The sequence below is a fragment of the Mustelus asterias genome, chromosome 25, assembly GCF_964213995.1.
Source record: "Mustelus asterias chromosome 25, sMusAst1.hap1.1, whole genome shotgun sequence".
In the NCBI taxonomy this organism is placed as follows: Eukaryota; Metazoa; Chordata; class Chondrichthyes; order Carcharhiniformes; family Triakidae; genus Mustelus; species Mustelus asterias.
Genome location: NC_135825.1, coordinates 18,916,878 through 18,932,303, shown reverse-complemented (window position 1 = coordinate 18,932,303; position 15,426 = coordinate 18,916,878). Strand labels below are relative to the sequence as shown.

At 43.7% G+C, this 15,426-nt stretch overlaps 1 protein-coding gene across 1 annotated transcript in view; it reads right to left on the bottom strand.

The window, feature by feature from the left end:
- LOC144511732 (acidic mammalian chitinase-like) overlaps positions 1 to 15,426 on the bottom strand; it is a 45,991-nt gene that overhangs the window by 6,884 nt on the left and 23,681 nt on the right. The window contains exons 6-9 of the mRNA XM_078241956.1: positions 14,740 to 14,864; positions 9,679 to 9,802; positions 3,951 to 4,136; positions 705 to 821 (exon numbers count right to left, since the gene is read on the bottom strand). Of these exons, the coding sequence (XP_078098082.1) occupies positions 705 to 821; positions 3,951 to 4,136; positions 9,679 to 9,802; positions 14,740 to 14,864 (552 nt within the window). The remainder of the gene's footprint in view (positions 1 to 704; positions 822 to 3,950; positions 4,137 to 9,678; positions 9,803 to 14,739; positions 14,865 to 15,426) is intronic.

Below are 15,426 nucleotides of genomic sequence, written 5' to 3'. Positions count from 1 at the left end.
ACAACATTTAAGAAGCTTGACACTATCCAGGACAAAGCATATTGCTTGATTGATACCCCATCAGGAAACAACTCCCTCCATCACTGATGCACAGTGGCAGTAGTGTTTATCATCTGAAGATGCACCAAAGACTCTTTAGACAACAGCTTCCAAACCCAGGATCGCTACCACCTAGAAGGACAAAGGCTGCAGACATATTTGAATATCACCATCTAGAAGTTCTCCTCTCAGCCACACAACTTTCTGACTTGGAAATATATTGTTGTTCCTTCGCTGTCACTGAGTCAAAATCCTGGAATTCCCTCCCGAACAGCACTGTGGGTGCACCTACATCGCATAGACTGCAGCAGTTCAAGAACAAAGCTCACCACCACCTTCTCAAGAGAAATTAAGGATGGGCAATAAATGTAGGCCTAGCCAGTGACGCTCACATCTGGTGAGAGAATGAAATAAAATTATTTCTGAAGAAACTGCTTGCTACAATGGGGGAAGGTTTTTCAAACTTGCTGAAATAAAATTAATATATTTGTAATATCCTGCAATCTTGTAACTTATTGCTTCCAAGGCCCTGTGATATACACCTATGTAGCCTAGGGAGACACTCATGTTTTAACATATAGATTTTTTCAACAATGCTCACAAACATAGAATACTTTCCAACAAAGATTTACAAAGTGAAGTAACTCAGAATGCACAAACCGTACTTTGGTCTCGAAGCTATTTGCATCATCGTATCCAAGCCACACTTTCCCCATAAATGCATATGGCACCTTCTGTTCATGAATCATTTTGATTTTAGCATTTTTCAAGAAGCCACAGACCTGTCAGTGAGAAGGATTGATTGACGATTAAGATCCATGAGGAGAATTTCATATTTGTTCATTGTTAAAATATTTGAGTAGAAGATTGCTGAGGCCCTTGAAATTACCGTTAGAAATTTGTCTTCACTGCCTGGGTAGTAATTTTGTGGGACAGGTTGCTCATTTGAGTTGAAAAACAGCTAGTCTTTTACTATGAAGAGCGGATGCCAGACACGACCAGATTACTACAGGTAATAAAAACTATAATCTACCTCAGTATTTCTGGTTTCTGCAAATGTGTGCTGAAGCATTAGAGACTGTTCAATGTAGAAACTACTTCTTAAAAAGTGAGATTAGGTTAATTTGAGTGGTTATAGGTCAGTCAGTGATAGGGAAAAGTTTTAAGTCTATAATTAAAGATGAACTTTTGATAAATAGGAATTTAGCAATGGGCTGTATGGATTTCAACAGAATGTTCGTTTCCACAATTTTCTGTTTTTATTGAAGATTTCCAGCAGTGCTTTGCATTTGGATTTCAACAATACTTGACAAACCTCATGGACCTCATGAGAAGATAGCATAAATGGTTGACGAGTAAATGAGGTGGATGCAGTGTGCATGGGCTTTTGGAAAGCCTTTTATGTGGTACCACAGCTGAGATTATCAGAGAAGACAAGAGGATATAGAATTAGAGATGCAATTGAAAAGAACAATTCAAAGAAGGAAGAAAAAAAAGAGTAGGAGCTGAAGGTAATTTTTCAAAGTGGTCGAAAATGGGTAATGGAACCCCAAAGAGTTTGGGACCAACTTTGAATTTATATTCAATATTGGCATCAGTGATTCCTCATGCAAGTCCTGGGGGACCCCCATGGCTTGAATAGAGAATTACTGCATCAGAATGTCAATAAAATAGTTACAGGTGCAAAAGATTGAAGGTGTGATCAAAAAGGGAGGAGGAAATCATTGTCATAGCTTATTGCATCAAACCATAGCCGGATCTAGTGTTGTTATTTATCTTGAATAGTTCCTCAGGATGTTGACAAGGGGGCAATAGGTCAGACAATGTTCAAATGCTTGTCAAGGTTAGGCTTAGAGATTATTTCTCAGCTTCTACTTATTTATATTGTCACCAATCTTTGCCACCCTAACTCGTTAATTGTGAGGATACTTTTTATTCAAGATCAGTGCCTGGATGATGTTCTTAAAGAATCAAGTTCTCCAGGATTATTAACAAGTGGTGCCATTTTGTTACTTTGGAGACCACAAATGGAGATGTAGCTAATTCTTTAGAAGGCTAACTAAAGTTTCAGAGCGATCTTCATGAGATGGGAGAATGGGTTAAAGGTCACATACAGAATTCAATGCTAGTATGCCTCTTGTTATAAATTCTGTTTTTTTAAAATGTTATATCATGAATGGAAGTAGGGATCATGCTGTGGATAGGCAGAGGATCGGGGGTTACAGGTTCATGGGACATTAAAGGCAATATAGGTGCCATGCCACACTCCTGCCATTGGTAAGTCAATGTGTTCATACTTACGTAAGTTGACAAGTGAATTGACTCTGTTACCAGTTGAATCACTCATTACTCTTGGTCAAGCAGCCCTTTTTTGGTCATACCCAAAAATGCATTTTTAAAAACACAATTTTGTGCCAAAGTTTTTTTTTCTCCTGGTTTGTTTGCCCTGGAGATTAATCTTTCATTGTTGAGGATCTCAGGCCAATCCTGGAGGGTCGGGAACTCGGCTGCCTCAGGTGGGTATAGAAGAGCCCATGACACTTTCCGGCCCCATCCTGGGGGAACCCTGTGGTGAACCATTTAAATGTCCATTGGCTTTGGTGGAACCAGAAGATCCCACAAGTAAAGGGGCCGGAAAGTTCTGGCTCCTATTTTAGGAAGCCGAGTGTTTTCCTGGCACCCTGGCCAACAATTCTGGCTCATCTAAAACCTAAAACAGATTATTTGTTTGTGGGATCGTGAGGTGCATAAGTTAAAAGCTGTGTTTCTGAGCATAACACCGGCGACTATTTTGTAAAGTAATCAATTGCTTGTAATGACTATGTGATAGGGTACGGTTAGGTACTTTGTAATTGCAAACCCATTCTTCCTATATAATCTTCCTGTGTAAAAGGAACATTTTACTAAAATGCTGGACATGATTTTCCAGTCCTTCCCACCGGCAGGATCTTCTGATATTGCCAGAGAATCAGGGAATCCTCCACGGCAGGTTCCCCCCAGTGCTATGGCTGGTGAGAAACTCAAATAGCCACTGACTTTGGCTGGACCTGAGGATCCCACGGTGGACGGGCGGGGGAGGGGGGGATGCAGGGGGAGGAATCCTGGCCACTGTATTGAAAGGACCTTTTGGAAGTAATAAAAGATTCTACAAGGGAACATCAGGCTTAACTTAATTATCAGGATGTGGGCAGCACTGACAAGGCCAGCATAATTGTCCATCCCTTCATCTTGATTAATGCAACTGAGTGGTTTGCGAGGACACTTCAGAAGACGGTTCAGGCGGTCAAGCATATTAATGTAGCACTGGAGACGTATATAAATTAGACCAGGCTAGAACTTTAGGTTTTACTCTCCAAGTGTCTCAGGAAAATTGGCAGGGGTTTTATGACAATACAACAGCTTCATGTTCACTTTCACTGATAACTGCATTTTATTCTCCGATTTCTATAGCTGAATTCAAATTCATGGTGACATTTAAACTCTCATTCTCTAGAATATTAAAGGCGGCACAGTGACACAAGGGATGGCACGGTGACACAGTGGTTAGCACAGCTGCATCACAGCACCAGGAACCCGGTTTCGATTCTGGCCTGTCTATGTGGAGCTTGCACGTTCTCCCAGTGTCTGTGTGGGTTTCCTTCGGGTGCTCCAGCTTCCTCCCACAGTCCAAAGATGTGCAGGCTAGGTGGATTAGCCATGCTAAATTGCCCCTTAGCGTCTAAAGCTGTGTAGGTTAGGGGGATTAACAGGGTAAATACATGGGGTTACCAGGATAAAGCCTGGGAAAGATGCTGTGTTGGAGAGTTGGTGTAGACTTGATGGGTCAAATGGCCGGTTTTCACACTATAGGGGTTCTAGGATTCTCTGATTCTATGATTCAGTAACCAAAAAATGTACTCAAGTATTGTCACCTCATAATAAGCCCAGTAACCGGGATCTTTAGTGTAGATCCCAGCCGGTCCTGGTCCAACTGCTGGAGCGCCAACACTGTGATTGGCGGGAGTCTTCAGTGTGAATGTTCGTCCGTATGCTGGGAATCCAATTATCATTTTGTCTGCTGGTAAACCGTTATTTCTCCAGTATTTGGCAGCAAAATCCTACAGCAGAAAAGTGAACAAATTATATTTGAGAGTTTAATTCTAATTTCAGTCAGTGGCAATAATAACTCATCAAGGGACTTGGTGTCACTAGCAACAAGAGTACATCTTTTACTATCCAATAGCTAGGTGAATATAGACAGGTCTTGGGGCAAATAGGGACCTCTTATCACTGTATTTTGAGGTACTCAAATCTATAGGATCATCAGAACATTGGCAATGGGAGCAGGAGTAGACCATTTCTCTGCTGTTTGAGCCTGCTCCACCATTCAGCTAATCATGGCTTGATGGCTGGTCTTCTACCTCAACACCATCTTCCTGCACTATACCCATTTCTCTTGATGTCTTTAATGTTCAGAACTCTGTCGATCTCTGTCTTGGACACAATGACTGAGCCTCCACAGCCCTCTGGGTTGGAGAATTACAAACAGTAACCATTTTCTTCATGAAGAAATTCTTCTCATGTCAATCCTAAATGGCCTACCCCTAGTTCTGAGACTGTGATCCCTGGTTCTAGACTCCCAACCCAGAGGAAATATTCTTTTTGAATTTACCCTGTCAAGCCCTGTAAGAATTTTGTAAATTTTCATGAGATCACCTGTCATTCTTCTAAACTCTAGAGAATGCAGGCCTGGTCTCTTCAATATCTTCTGATAGGACAATCCCGCCATCGCAGGAACCAGTCTGGTTTCACACACTCTGTGGCAAGATTATCCTTCGTTAGGTGAGGAGACCAAAACTGCACACTGTATTCCAGTTACAGTCTCGCCAAGTCTCTAAATAATTACAGCAAGAAATCTTTACTCCGGTACTCAAATCCTCCTGGAATAAAAGCTGACATATTATTTGCCTTCCTAAATGTCTGCTGCACTTGCACGCTAGCTTTCAATGACTCATGAACAAGGACACTGAGGTATCTTTGGACACCCGCACTTCCCAACATCTCACCTTTAAGAAATACTCTGCATTTCTGTTTTTCCTACCAAAGTAGATAACTACACATATTTACGCATTATATTCCATCTGTCATGTTCTTGCCCACTCATACAGTCTGTCTAAATCCCCTTTAAGCCTCTTTGCAACCTCCTCACAACTCACATTGCCAGTAGTTTTCTAACATCAGCAATATATTTGATCCCTATATCCAAATCATTGATCTAGATTGTGAATAACTGTGGCCTAAGCACTAATCCTTGTGATACCTCCCTAGTCACAGCCTGCTAACCTGAAAATGACCTGATTATTCTTACTCTATGTCAGCAGAAAACATACGTCCCTTTGGCAACCTGCCCACTGGGAGATGGGAAATCAACTGTTGCTGGGTTGCTAAGATCCTGCAGAAGCTTAAAGGAGAGTGACTAGGTATTGTCAGGAATAGTACATCAAGGAACTTTTGGATTATGTCTGGAGATGATAAGTCACCGTACAACGCCCAAGATTTTTGTGTTCTGCAATGGAGATGCTGGTTAAGCAAGCTGATGAGGAGAATGAGGTCCTCTTTGCCTTAGGTGGTCAGTAAGTGACAAAGTGAGTCGGTGAACAAGTATGGCAAAGCATGTGAGTGTAAGCATCATTTACACTGGGACCTGGACAGGAAATTATATTTAATCTCCTCAAGAGTGCCTCAGGTACATTTCCCCTTCAAATCTTGTTCACAGTTCTGAAGGACCCAGTCTTCACCCTGCACAACCCACAACAAAAATATGTGATACCCCTAATAGCAAGATACTGAGGCCAAGCAGAGTTTAGGCTCAACCATCCTCCACCTTGAATAGGAAAGGAACGTCACTTGGTTTGGTGGACTCCTGGAATGTGCCCTTCCATAAGTCAGTAGCTGTAGATAAGTGGCAGTTGGAGTGGGATGTGCAAATAATGCCGTCTCTCATGTAACGACTACACTTGCAACTATCTGAACAGATGCCTACCCTGGTGCCAGAAAGCAAACTGGTCCAGACCTCAACAATAGAGACTGAGGGCAGGACTGAGCACGGACAAGCACAAAGATGTCTGGGACATCAGGCAAGTTTATGGCCCTCCTCATCTGCCTGGTCTCAGCTGCGACTGTTGGCCTCCCTATAGGATTGCGAAAACTTCCACAACAGTGACCTAGATGTTGAGGGGAACTTTTATTCAAAGAAGTTGGAGAGAGACCACTTGTAACAAGACACATTCTCTCCCTCTGTTATCTGGAAAGGGAAGCCGTGGCTTCTTCAGTACTGGAGGCCTTCTATTAGCCCTCCAGCTTTAACAGTCCAGTCATTAATTAGAAGGCAATCTGGCGATCTCTAGAAAGAGCAGCAGATGCATGGGAACACCAACACCTGTAAGTTCCCTTCCAAACAACTCATCGTCCTGACTTGGAATTATATCGCCATTTCTTCACTGTCACTAGGTCAAAATCCTGGAACTTCCTCTCTAATGTGGAGACGTCGGCATTGGGCTGGGGTGGGCACAATATGAAGTCTCACAACACCAGGTTAAAGTCCAACAGGTCATTCACCTGATGAAAAGCTTGTGATACCAAATAAACCTGTTGGACTTTAACCTGGCGTTGTGAGACTTCTTACCATTCCTCCCTAACAGCACAATGGGTGTACTTACACCAAATGGACTACAGCGGTTCAAGAAGGCAGCTCAAGGACAATTAGGGATTGGCAACAAATACTAGTCTACTCAGCAATGATCACATCCTATGAAAGTATTGGGTGGCACAATGGTTAGCACTGCTGCCTCACAGTGCCAGGAACCTGGGTTCAATTCTGCCCTTGGGTGACTGTGTGGAGTTTGCACATTCTTCCCATGTCTGCGTGAGCTTCTTCCGGTTTCCTCCCACAGTCCAAAGATGTGCAGGTTAGGTGGATTAGAAGGGTAAATACATGGGGTTATGGGGATAGGGCTTGGGTGGGATGCTCTGTTAGAGATCCGGTGCAAAGTTACATTGCTCAAAATGAATCATAGTCATGAAAAGGGAGATCATTTGGCCCATCATACCTACGCTAACTCTTTGAAAGAGATCCAAATAGACCCACTTCCTTCTTTTTCTTCATGGTCCTATACATTTACAGAAGGCTTTCTGATAATTATCATGCAGGAGCTAACCTTGTCTTCAAGCAGGTAAGCTTTAATTGGCTGTGCATTAACTGCAGGGACATCGTTGATAGACACTAAGTAAAAACATCATGGCAGCTATCAGGAAAGCAACCGCAGACTGTATGCTTTGGGGGTTGCATACTGGTTGTTTAGATTAGTACTCTTATTGATTTATAAGGGTGTTTGCATTGTATCAATTGGCCCATCAGGAGATGTGGGTGCAGTTGGTCCCACCATAGCCCTGAGCGAATCCTGTAATCTGTGCAAATGTAACAGTGATTCACAGCTCGTCATTATATTGAAAGCTTGTCTACAAGTTCATTTGCCATTACAGTAAACTTCAAAAGACATCTACCTGTGTAAATGTCAAGCTGACCAAACTGAACAGAGTGACAACTAAAAGTAACAAGGTGTCAGGAATGCATCCTTGGAATAATACCATGATGTAAATTTCTGTAGTTTACAAAGTCAGCCATCAAAACCAATTCTGGCAAATCAATGGGTGACTTAACACAGGCAAAAATTTAATTTTTGTCCGTAATACTTCATCCACTGGTTCCTTACTTTGCTTAATTTTTGTCAGAGTTCAAGAAGAAATATGTTTTCCAACATCTTCAAAGAAAGCAAATGTTCCAATAGTTGTAACTAAATTTGTGGTTGTTACCATTATGTGTGCAAGCACAATTTGGAAAAATGTGATAAAAGCAAAATATAATGCAGTTGCTGGAATCTGATACAAAAAAAGAAAAAGCTGGAAAATCTCAGCAGGTCTGACAGCAAATGTGGACAGAGAATAGAGCCAATGTTTTGAGTTTGGACGACTCTTTACAGAGCTGCTGAGATTTTGATGATGGATCAAGGGCTGCACGATGGCACAGCGGTTAGCACTGCTGCCTCACAACGCCAGGGACCTGGGTTCGGTTCCCGGCTTGGGTCACTGTGTGGAGTTTGCACATTCTTCTTGTGTCTCCTTGGATTTCCTCCGGGTGCTCCAGTTTCCTCCCACAGTCCAAAGATGTGCAGGTCAGGTTGATTGGCTATGCTAAATTGCCCCTTAGTGTGAGGGGAATTAAAAAGGTAAATACTTGGGGTTACGGGGATAGGGCTCGGGTGGGATTGTTGTCGGTGTGGGCTCGATGGGCCAAATGGCCTCCTTGTAGGGATTCTATGATTTCTATGATCTGATAAATGCTTTGAGAATGCTCTGACAAAGGGTCACCCAGGCTCGAAAACAGATGCTGTCAGACCTGCTGAGATTTTTCATCATTTTCTGTTTGTGCGGGAAAATGTGGGGTAGGATGAATTTTAAAAAGCACATTATTTAAATGGTGAGTGATTTCAGAGCTCTGAGCTGCAGAGGGATCTGGATGTCCCAGTGCATGAATCACAAAAGGCTAGTATGCAGGTACAGCAAGAAATAAGGAAAGCTAATAGAATGTTGTCATTTATTGCAAGAGGAATTGAAAACAAGAGTGGGGAGGGAATGCTTCGGTTATACAGGGCATTGATGAGAGCACATCTGGAGAATTGTGTACAGTTTGCTCTTTTTATTTAAGGAAAGATATAAATGTACTGGAAGTTGTTCAGAGAAGGTTTACTAGATTGATACCAGGAATGGATGGATTGTCTTATGAGGAAGAGCTGAACAGGCTAGACTTGTACACAGTGGAGTTTAGTAAGTAAGGGGCAACTTAATTATAAGGTCCTGAGGGAACTTCATAGGATGGATGTGGAGAGGATGTTTCTTTGTGTGGGAGAAACTAGAACTAGGGGCCACTGTTTAAAAATAAAGGGTGGTCCATTTAAGACAAAGATGAAGAATTTTTCTACCTCTGCCCCCCGCCCTCCCCCCCAAGAGGGTTGTGAGAGTTTGGAATTCTCTTCCTCAACAGGTGATTGAGGCAAGTCATTGAATATCTTTAAGGCAGAAGATTAGGGCGGCACGGTAGCACAGTGGTTACCGCTGCTGCTTCACACTGCTGGGACCCGGGTTCGACTCCCGGCTTGGGTCACTGTCTGTGTGGAGTCTGCACATTCTCCCCATGTCTGCGTGGGTTTCCTCCGGGTGCTCTGGTTTTCTCCCATAGTCCAAAGATGTGCAGCTTAGGTTGATTTGACCATGCGAAATTGTCCCTTAGAGTCAAAGGGACTAGCAGGATAAATACGTGGGGTTATGGGGATAGGGCCTGGGTGGGAGTGTGGTTGGTGTGGACTCAATGGGCCGAATGGCCTCCTTCTGCACTATAAGGATTCTAGGATTCTATGAGAAATAGATGGATTTTTGATAAGCAAGGGGGCAGTGAAAGGTTATGGGGGGTAGGCAGGAAAGTGCAATTGAGGTTAAAATGAGGTGATCTTATTGAATGACGGAGCAAGCTCGAGGGGCTACTCCTGCTCCTAATTTGTATGTTCGTATATATGTACAATGTGAATTTGGAACCTGTACTCATACCATGTTGAAAAATGCAGATTCACGCTGCTCAGGAGAGGCACGAAACAAGGGACTGTTATGTCCAGTGACTGAGTCCCAGGCACCATGAAAATCATATGTCATCACATGGATAAAATCCAGATATCTGTAAAAATGAAAATTCAGTGAATGAAATTCTGAATAAATTTGGAAAATTGTTTTATCTGGACTATATATATTCAATTCCGGTACATAATATTCTCAATTATTTCCCCTCATTATTGTAACACAAATTCATTTTACTTTTAAAAAACAATCAAGGATCCCTCAGCACTGGAAGTTTGGTGGAGATCCTATTAATATTCAGTAAAAAGGATTTCACTGCAGTTCTGACAAGGGAAGGTAAGCAGCCCCAAGAACTTGCCAGTGATAACAAACCGCCATAGTCCAGAAAGTGCTGCCCAGCAGGTCCGGCAGCATCAAGAGAAACAGTTATAGTTCTGAATACAACGTGATCCCTGTTCAGAACTGAATTCCAAAGTTCTGAACAAGTCATACTGGACTCGAGATGTGGGGCGGAATATTCCTGTTGCACCCGCCACAGGAATTGTAGTGGCGGGACAGGACCAAGCAAAGGTCTGTTGACCTCGGGCGGGATTTTCTGGTCTTGGGGGTGAGCGCGGCCGGAAAATCCCACCTGCTGGGCCCAATTTTACCATTGCGTCGCGCCCGGTAAAGTCAGGTGTGAGGTGATTAGTGTGATCCGCACCCACGTCCGTGCAGATGCCCACTTTACCAAGGCCCGAAAATGGCTGCAATCCGAACCACACCCGAAACGGGCGCAACGGCGATTTAAATGCATTTGCATGCATTTAACTTGAAATAATGGGCTGCCCGCCCAACTTTACCAGCATTTCCCCCTTTACCATCATGTTCGCCCGTCCAGTTTCGACGTGAAACAGACCTGCTTGGCAAAGGTCTGTTTCGGGCGCTCCAGCTTCTGAAGAGGTAAGTTCAAAACTTCCAACAGTTCTCTGACTCTGATGGTAAAGTTGGGCGGGCAGCCCATTATTTCAAGTTAAATGCATGCAAATGTATTTAAATCGCCATTGCGCCCGTTTCGGGTGTGGTTCGGATTGCAGCCATTTTCGGGCCTTGGTAAAGTGGGCAACTGCACAGACGTGGGTGTGGATCGCACTAATCACCTCATGCCTGACTTTACCCGGCGCGCGCAATGGTAAAATTGGGCCCAACAGGTGGGATTTTCCGGCCGCGCTCACCCCCAAGACCAGAAAATCCCGCCCGAGGTCAACGGACCTTTGGGGATGGGGGGGAGAGGGGGGCGAGGGGGGCAGTTGGTGGCGGGAGGGTGGTCTGATCATTCTCTGATGGTGGGGGGAGGGAGGAGGGAGGCCAGATCGTTCTCTCGTGGTGGGGAGAGGAAGGAGGCCCAATCACTCTCTGGTGGGGTAGGGGGAGGGTGGGAGGGAGGCCAGATGGATCTCTGGTGGGGAGGGGGACCATTGCCACTCTGCGGGCAATCGGGGGTGGGGGCAGGGGGGTCCGCTGCCACTCTGCGGGCAATCGGCGGGGGCGGGGGATCCGCTTCCACTCTGTGGGCGATTGGTGGGGGGGAAGGGGGCAGAGGGTCACGATTGGTCTGGGTAGCGGGGGGATGGGTAGATAAGGGGGACAATTATGTTGTGAGGGTGGGGTGATATCTGTGGGGGCCATCGCTCCCGCATTTCGCTCCTGGACTGCTTTATCTGTTTTTTGCGGCCCGGGAGTGATGTAACAGGGGCGTGTTTTTCAATTTTTTTTTCACCGCACATGCACAGTTCAAAGCTCCAATTGGAGCTGCAGCATTTCGGGCGCGATAAGCCTCGCCCACAGCGCAATTCAGACCCATGATTTTTTTTTCAGGCTAAGTGTGTATGGGGGCACCTAAGAATAGTTTTCCAAGTCGGATCTGAATTGCGTCCAGATTCAGCGCTTAGAATCAAAATGGTAAAATTGGGCCTGTTAACTCTGTTTCTCTCCGCAGATGCTGCCAACCCTGCTGAGTTTTTCCACCACTTTCTGTTTTTATTTCCAATCACCAGCATCTGCAATGTTTTGCTTTTATTAAACCACCATAATATCTCAAGTTTCTATATCGGTGATCATGGGTGATTTTAATCTGCACATAGATTGGGTAAATCACATTAGCCACAATGCCATAGAGGAGGAATTCCTGGAGTGTATATGGGATGGTTTTCTTGACCAATATGTTGTGGAACCAACTCGAGAGCAGGCCATCTTAGACTGGGTACCATGTAATAAGAAGGGAACCATTGCCAATCTCGCTGTACGAGACTCCTTGGGGATGAGTGACCATAACATGATTTAAAAATTTCTCAAGATGGAGAGTGAAGTAAGTTGATTCGGAGATGAAGGTGCTGAATCTTAATAAAGGAAACTATGGGGATATGAGGCATGAGTTGACCTTGATAGATTGGGAGAGTTACTTAAAGGGATGACAGTGGATAGGCAATGGCAAACATTCAAGGAGCACATGGAGGAACTGCAGCAACTGTTTATTCCTGTCTGGTACGAAACCAAAATGGGTAAGAGAGCCATTCCATAGCTTACAAAGGAAATGAGAGCGAGTATTCAATCCAAGGAAGAAGAATACAGATTGGCCAAGAAAAATAATAGGTCTGAGGATTGGGAGCAGTTTAGAATTCAGCAAAGAAATACCAAGGGATTGATTAAGAAGGGGAAAATACAGTACGAAAGTAAGCTTGCAGAGAACATAAAGACTGACACTAAGAGTTTCTATAGGTGCGTGAAGAGAAAGAGGTTGGTGAAGACAAATGTAGGTCCCATGCAGACAGAAATGGGGGAATGCATAATAGGGGACAAAGGAATGGCCAAGCAACTGGATATATACTTTGGTTCTGTCTTCACAAAAGTGGACACAAATCAAATGCCAGAAATATTGGAGAATGCAAGATTTAGTGAGAGGGAAGAACTGAGGGAGATCAATATTAGTAGAGAAATGGTGCTGGGAAAATAGAAGGGATAATTGAAGGGAAAAAGGCGGATAAATCCCCAGGGCCTGATAATCTACATCCCAGAGTACTTAAGGAAGTGGCTCTAAAAATATTGGATGCATTGGTGGTCATCTTCCAGGATTCTATAGACTCTGGAACAGTCCCTGCAGATTGGAAGGTAGCAAATGTCACTCCAATATTCAAAAAGGGAGGTAGAGAGAAAACAGGGAACTATAGACCAGAAAGTTTAACATCGGTAGTGGGGAAAATTCTCGAATTCATTATCAAGGACATTATAGCAGAATATTTAGAAAGCAGTGGCAGGATCAGACAGAGTCAGTATGGATGTATGAAGGGGAAATCATGCTTGATAAACCTGTTGGAATTCTTTGAAGATGTAACAAGGGGGAACCAGTCAATGTGGTATAAGCATTTGACAAAGTCCCACACAAGAGATTATCGTGCAAGATTAAAGCGCATGAGATTGGGGGAAATGTATTGAGATGGATAGAAAACTGGTTGGCAGAGAGGAAACAAAGAGTATGAATTAATGGGTCCTTTTCAAATTGGCAGGCAGTAACTAGTGGGATGCCACAGGGATCGGTGCTGGGACCGCAGCTATTCACAATATATATTACTGATTTGGATGAGGGAACAAAATGTAACATCTCAAACTTTGCAGATGATACCAAGTTGGTAGGGAGGGTGGACTGTGACGAGGATGCAGAGATCCTTCAGAATGATCTGGACAGGTTGGGTAAGTGGGCAAATCAATGGCAGATGCAGTATAATTTGGATAAGTGTGAGGTTATTCACTTTGGAAACAAAAACAAGGCGGCAGATTACTACCTGAATGGCTGTAAATTGGGAAAGGGGAGTGTGCAGTGGGACCTGGGTGTCCTTGTGCACCAGTCACTGAAGGTAAGCATGCAGGTGGTAAAGAAGGCAAATGGCATGTTGGCCTTCATTGCGAGAGGTTTCGAGTACAGGAGCAGGGATGTGTTGTTGCAATTATACAGGGCCTTGGTGAGGCCACACCTCGAGTATTGTGTGCAGTTTTGGTCTCCTTTTCTGAGGAAGGATATTCTTGCTCTCAAGGGAGTGCAACGAAGATTTACCAGGCTGATTCCGGGGATGGCGGCACTGATGTATGAGGAGAGACTGACTCGGTTAGGATTGTTTTCTCTGGAGTTCAGATGAATGAGGGGGGAATCTCATAGAGACTTACAAAATTCTAACAGGACTAGACAGATGCAGGTGGGATATTCCCAATGGTAGGGAGTCCAGAACCAGGAGATCACAGTCTGAGGATTCAGGGTAGACCATTTAGGACAGAGGTGAGGAGACATTTCTTCACCCAAAGAGTGGTGAGCCTGTGGAATTCATTACCACAGGAAGTAGTTGATGCCAAACATTGAATGTATTCAAGAGGTGGCTGGATATAGCACTTGGGGCGAATGGGATCAAAGGTTATGGGGAAAAAGCAGGATTAAGCTATTGAGTTGGATGATCAACCATGATCGTAATAAATGGCGGAGCAGGCTCGAAGGGCCAAATGATCTCCTCCTGCTCTTATCTTCTATGTTTCTATGTTTCTCGGTTCCCTGCTGAACTCGGGCAAGAGCTTCTGCAGAAGCTTTTCCAACCTTACAATAGTGGCTACAATTTGAAAATATCTAATTGGCGGTGAAACCCTTTGGGATGTCCTGAGGTCATGACAGGTTCTTTACAGATGCAAGTTTTTCTTTTTATCTGACTTGTATATTTAGTGCATTAATAAAACTCTGGCTTGTCATCACAAAATTATTACATCTTGCTTTACTTGTTTGTCTCTTACTCTTTACAACCTTGATCATGTCCTGCCTGTGGGCCCCATCTCTTCCCCCATATTTACGAATGAAATAATAGCTTTGCCCAACCTGGATTAATCTCAACTATTGAGAGGCTGAAATGGGATCTCTTGAGTATGGCATCATGGAGTTGATCACTGCCCAGCAATATTTTTTCAAGCCATCTGATTGGGAAAATTGTAAAATCCAAGTTTTGTCTTGAAACAGTTAATACTTACTGACCAACTTTCTTCACCTCAAAGCCAGCATCAATTTTAGCCTTACTGGCAGGAAAAGCAGCTGTAAGTAATAGTTTTGGTTTTCCAGTACGTTTTGATTCATTTTTTATGTTTTGTCTCAATTCCTGGAAGAAAGATCACATTTTGACATGAAATAGCATTGTAGCATGCTTCTCTCATGGTGAAAACAGGCTACGATAATAAAATAGCTTACAGTTCTGTACTATAAACACTTTGTTAATTTTGAATATAGAAATGTAGATAGCGGACGCATCTAATTACGGCATTGTGTTAGAAATGGTGAAACACATTCAATAAAGTCTGTGAAACAGACTTTTTCTGAATTTAGAATCATAGGATCCCTACAGTGCAGAAGGAGGCCACTGGCTCTACACCAGCTCTCCAAAAGACCTTCTTACCTGGGCCCACTCCCCATCTTATTCCTGTAACCCTGTGCATTTACCATAGCTAATCTACTGAGCCTACACATGTTTGGGCACTAAGGGGCAATTTAGTATGGCCAATCCACCTAACCTGCACATCTTTGGAGTGTGGGAGGAAACCAGAGCACCCTGAGGAAACCCACACAGACACAGGGAGAACATGCAAACTCTACACAGACAGTCAGAACTTGTCAAAACATGTTAAGCCAATGAAAGTATCAATGATATACTGACATAACAATTT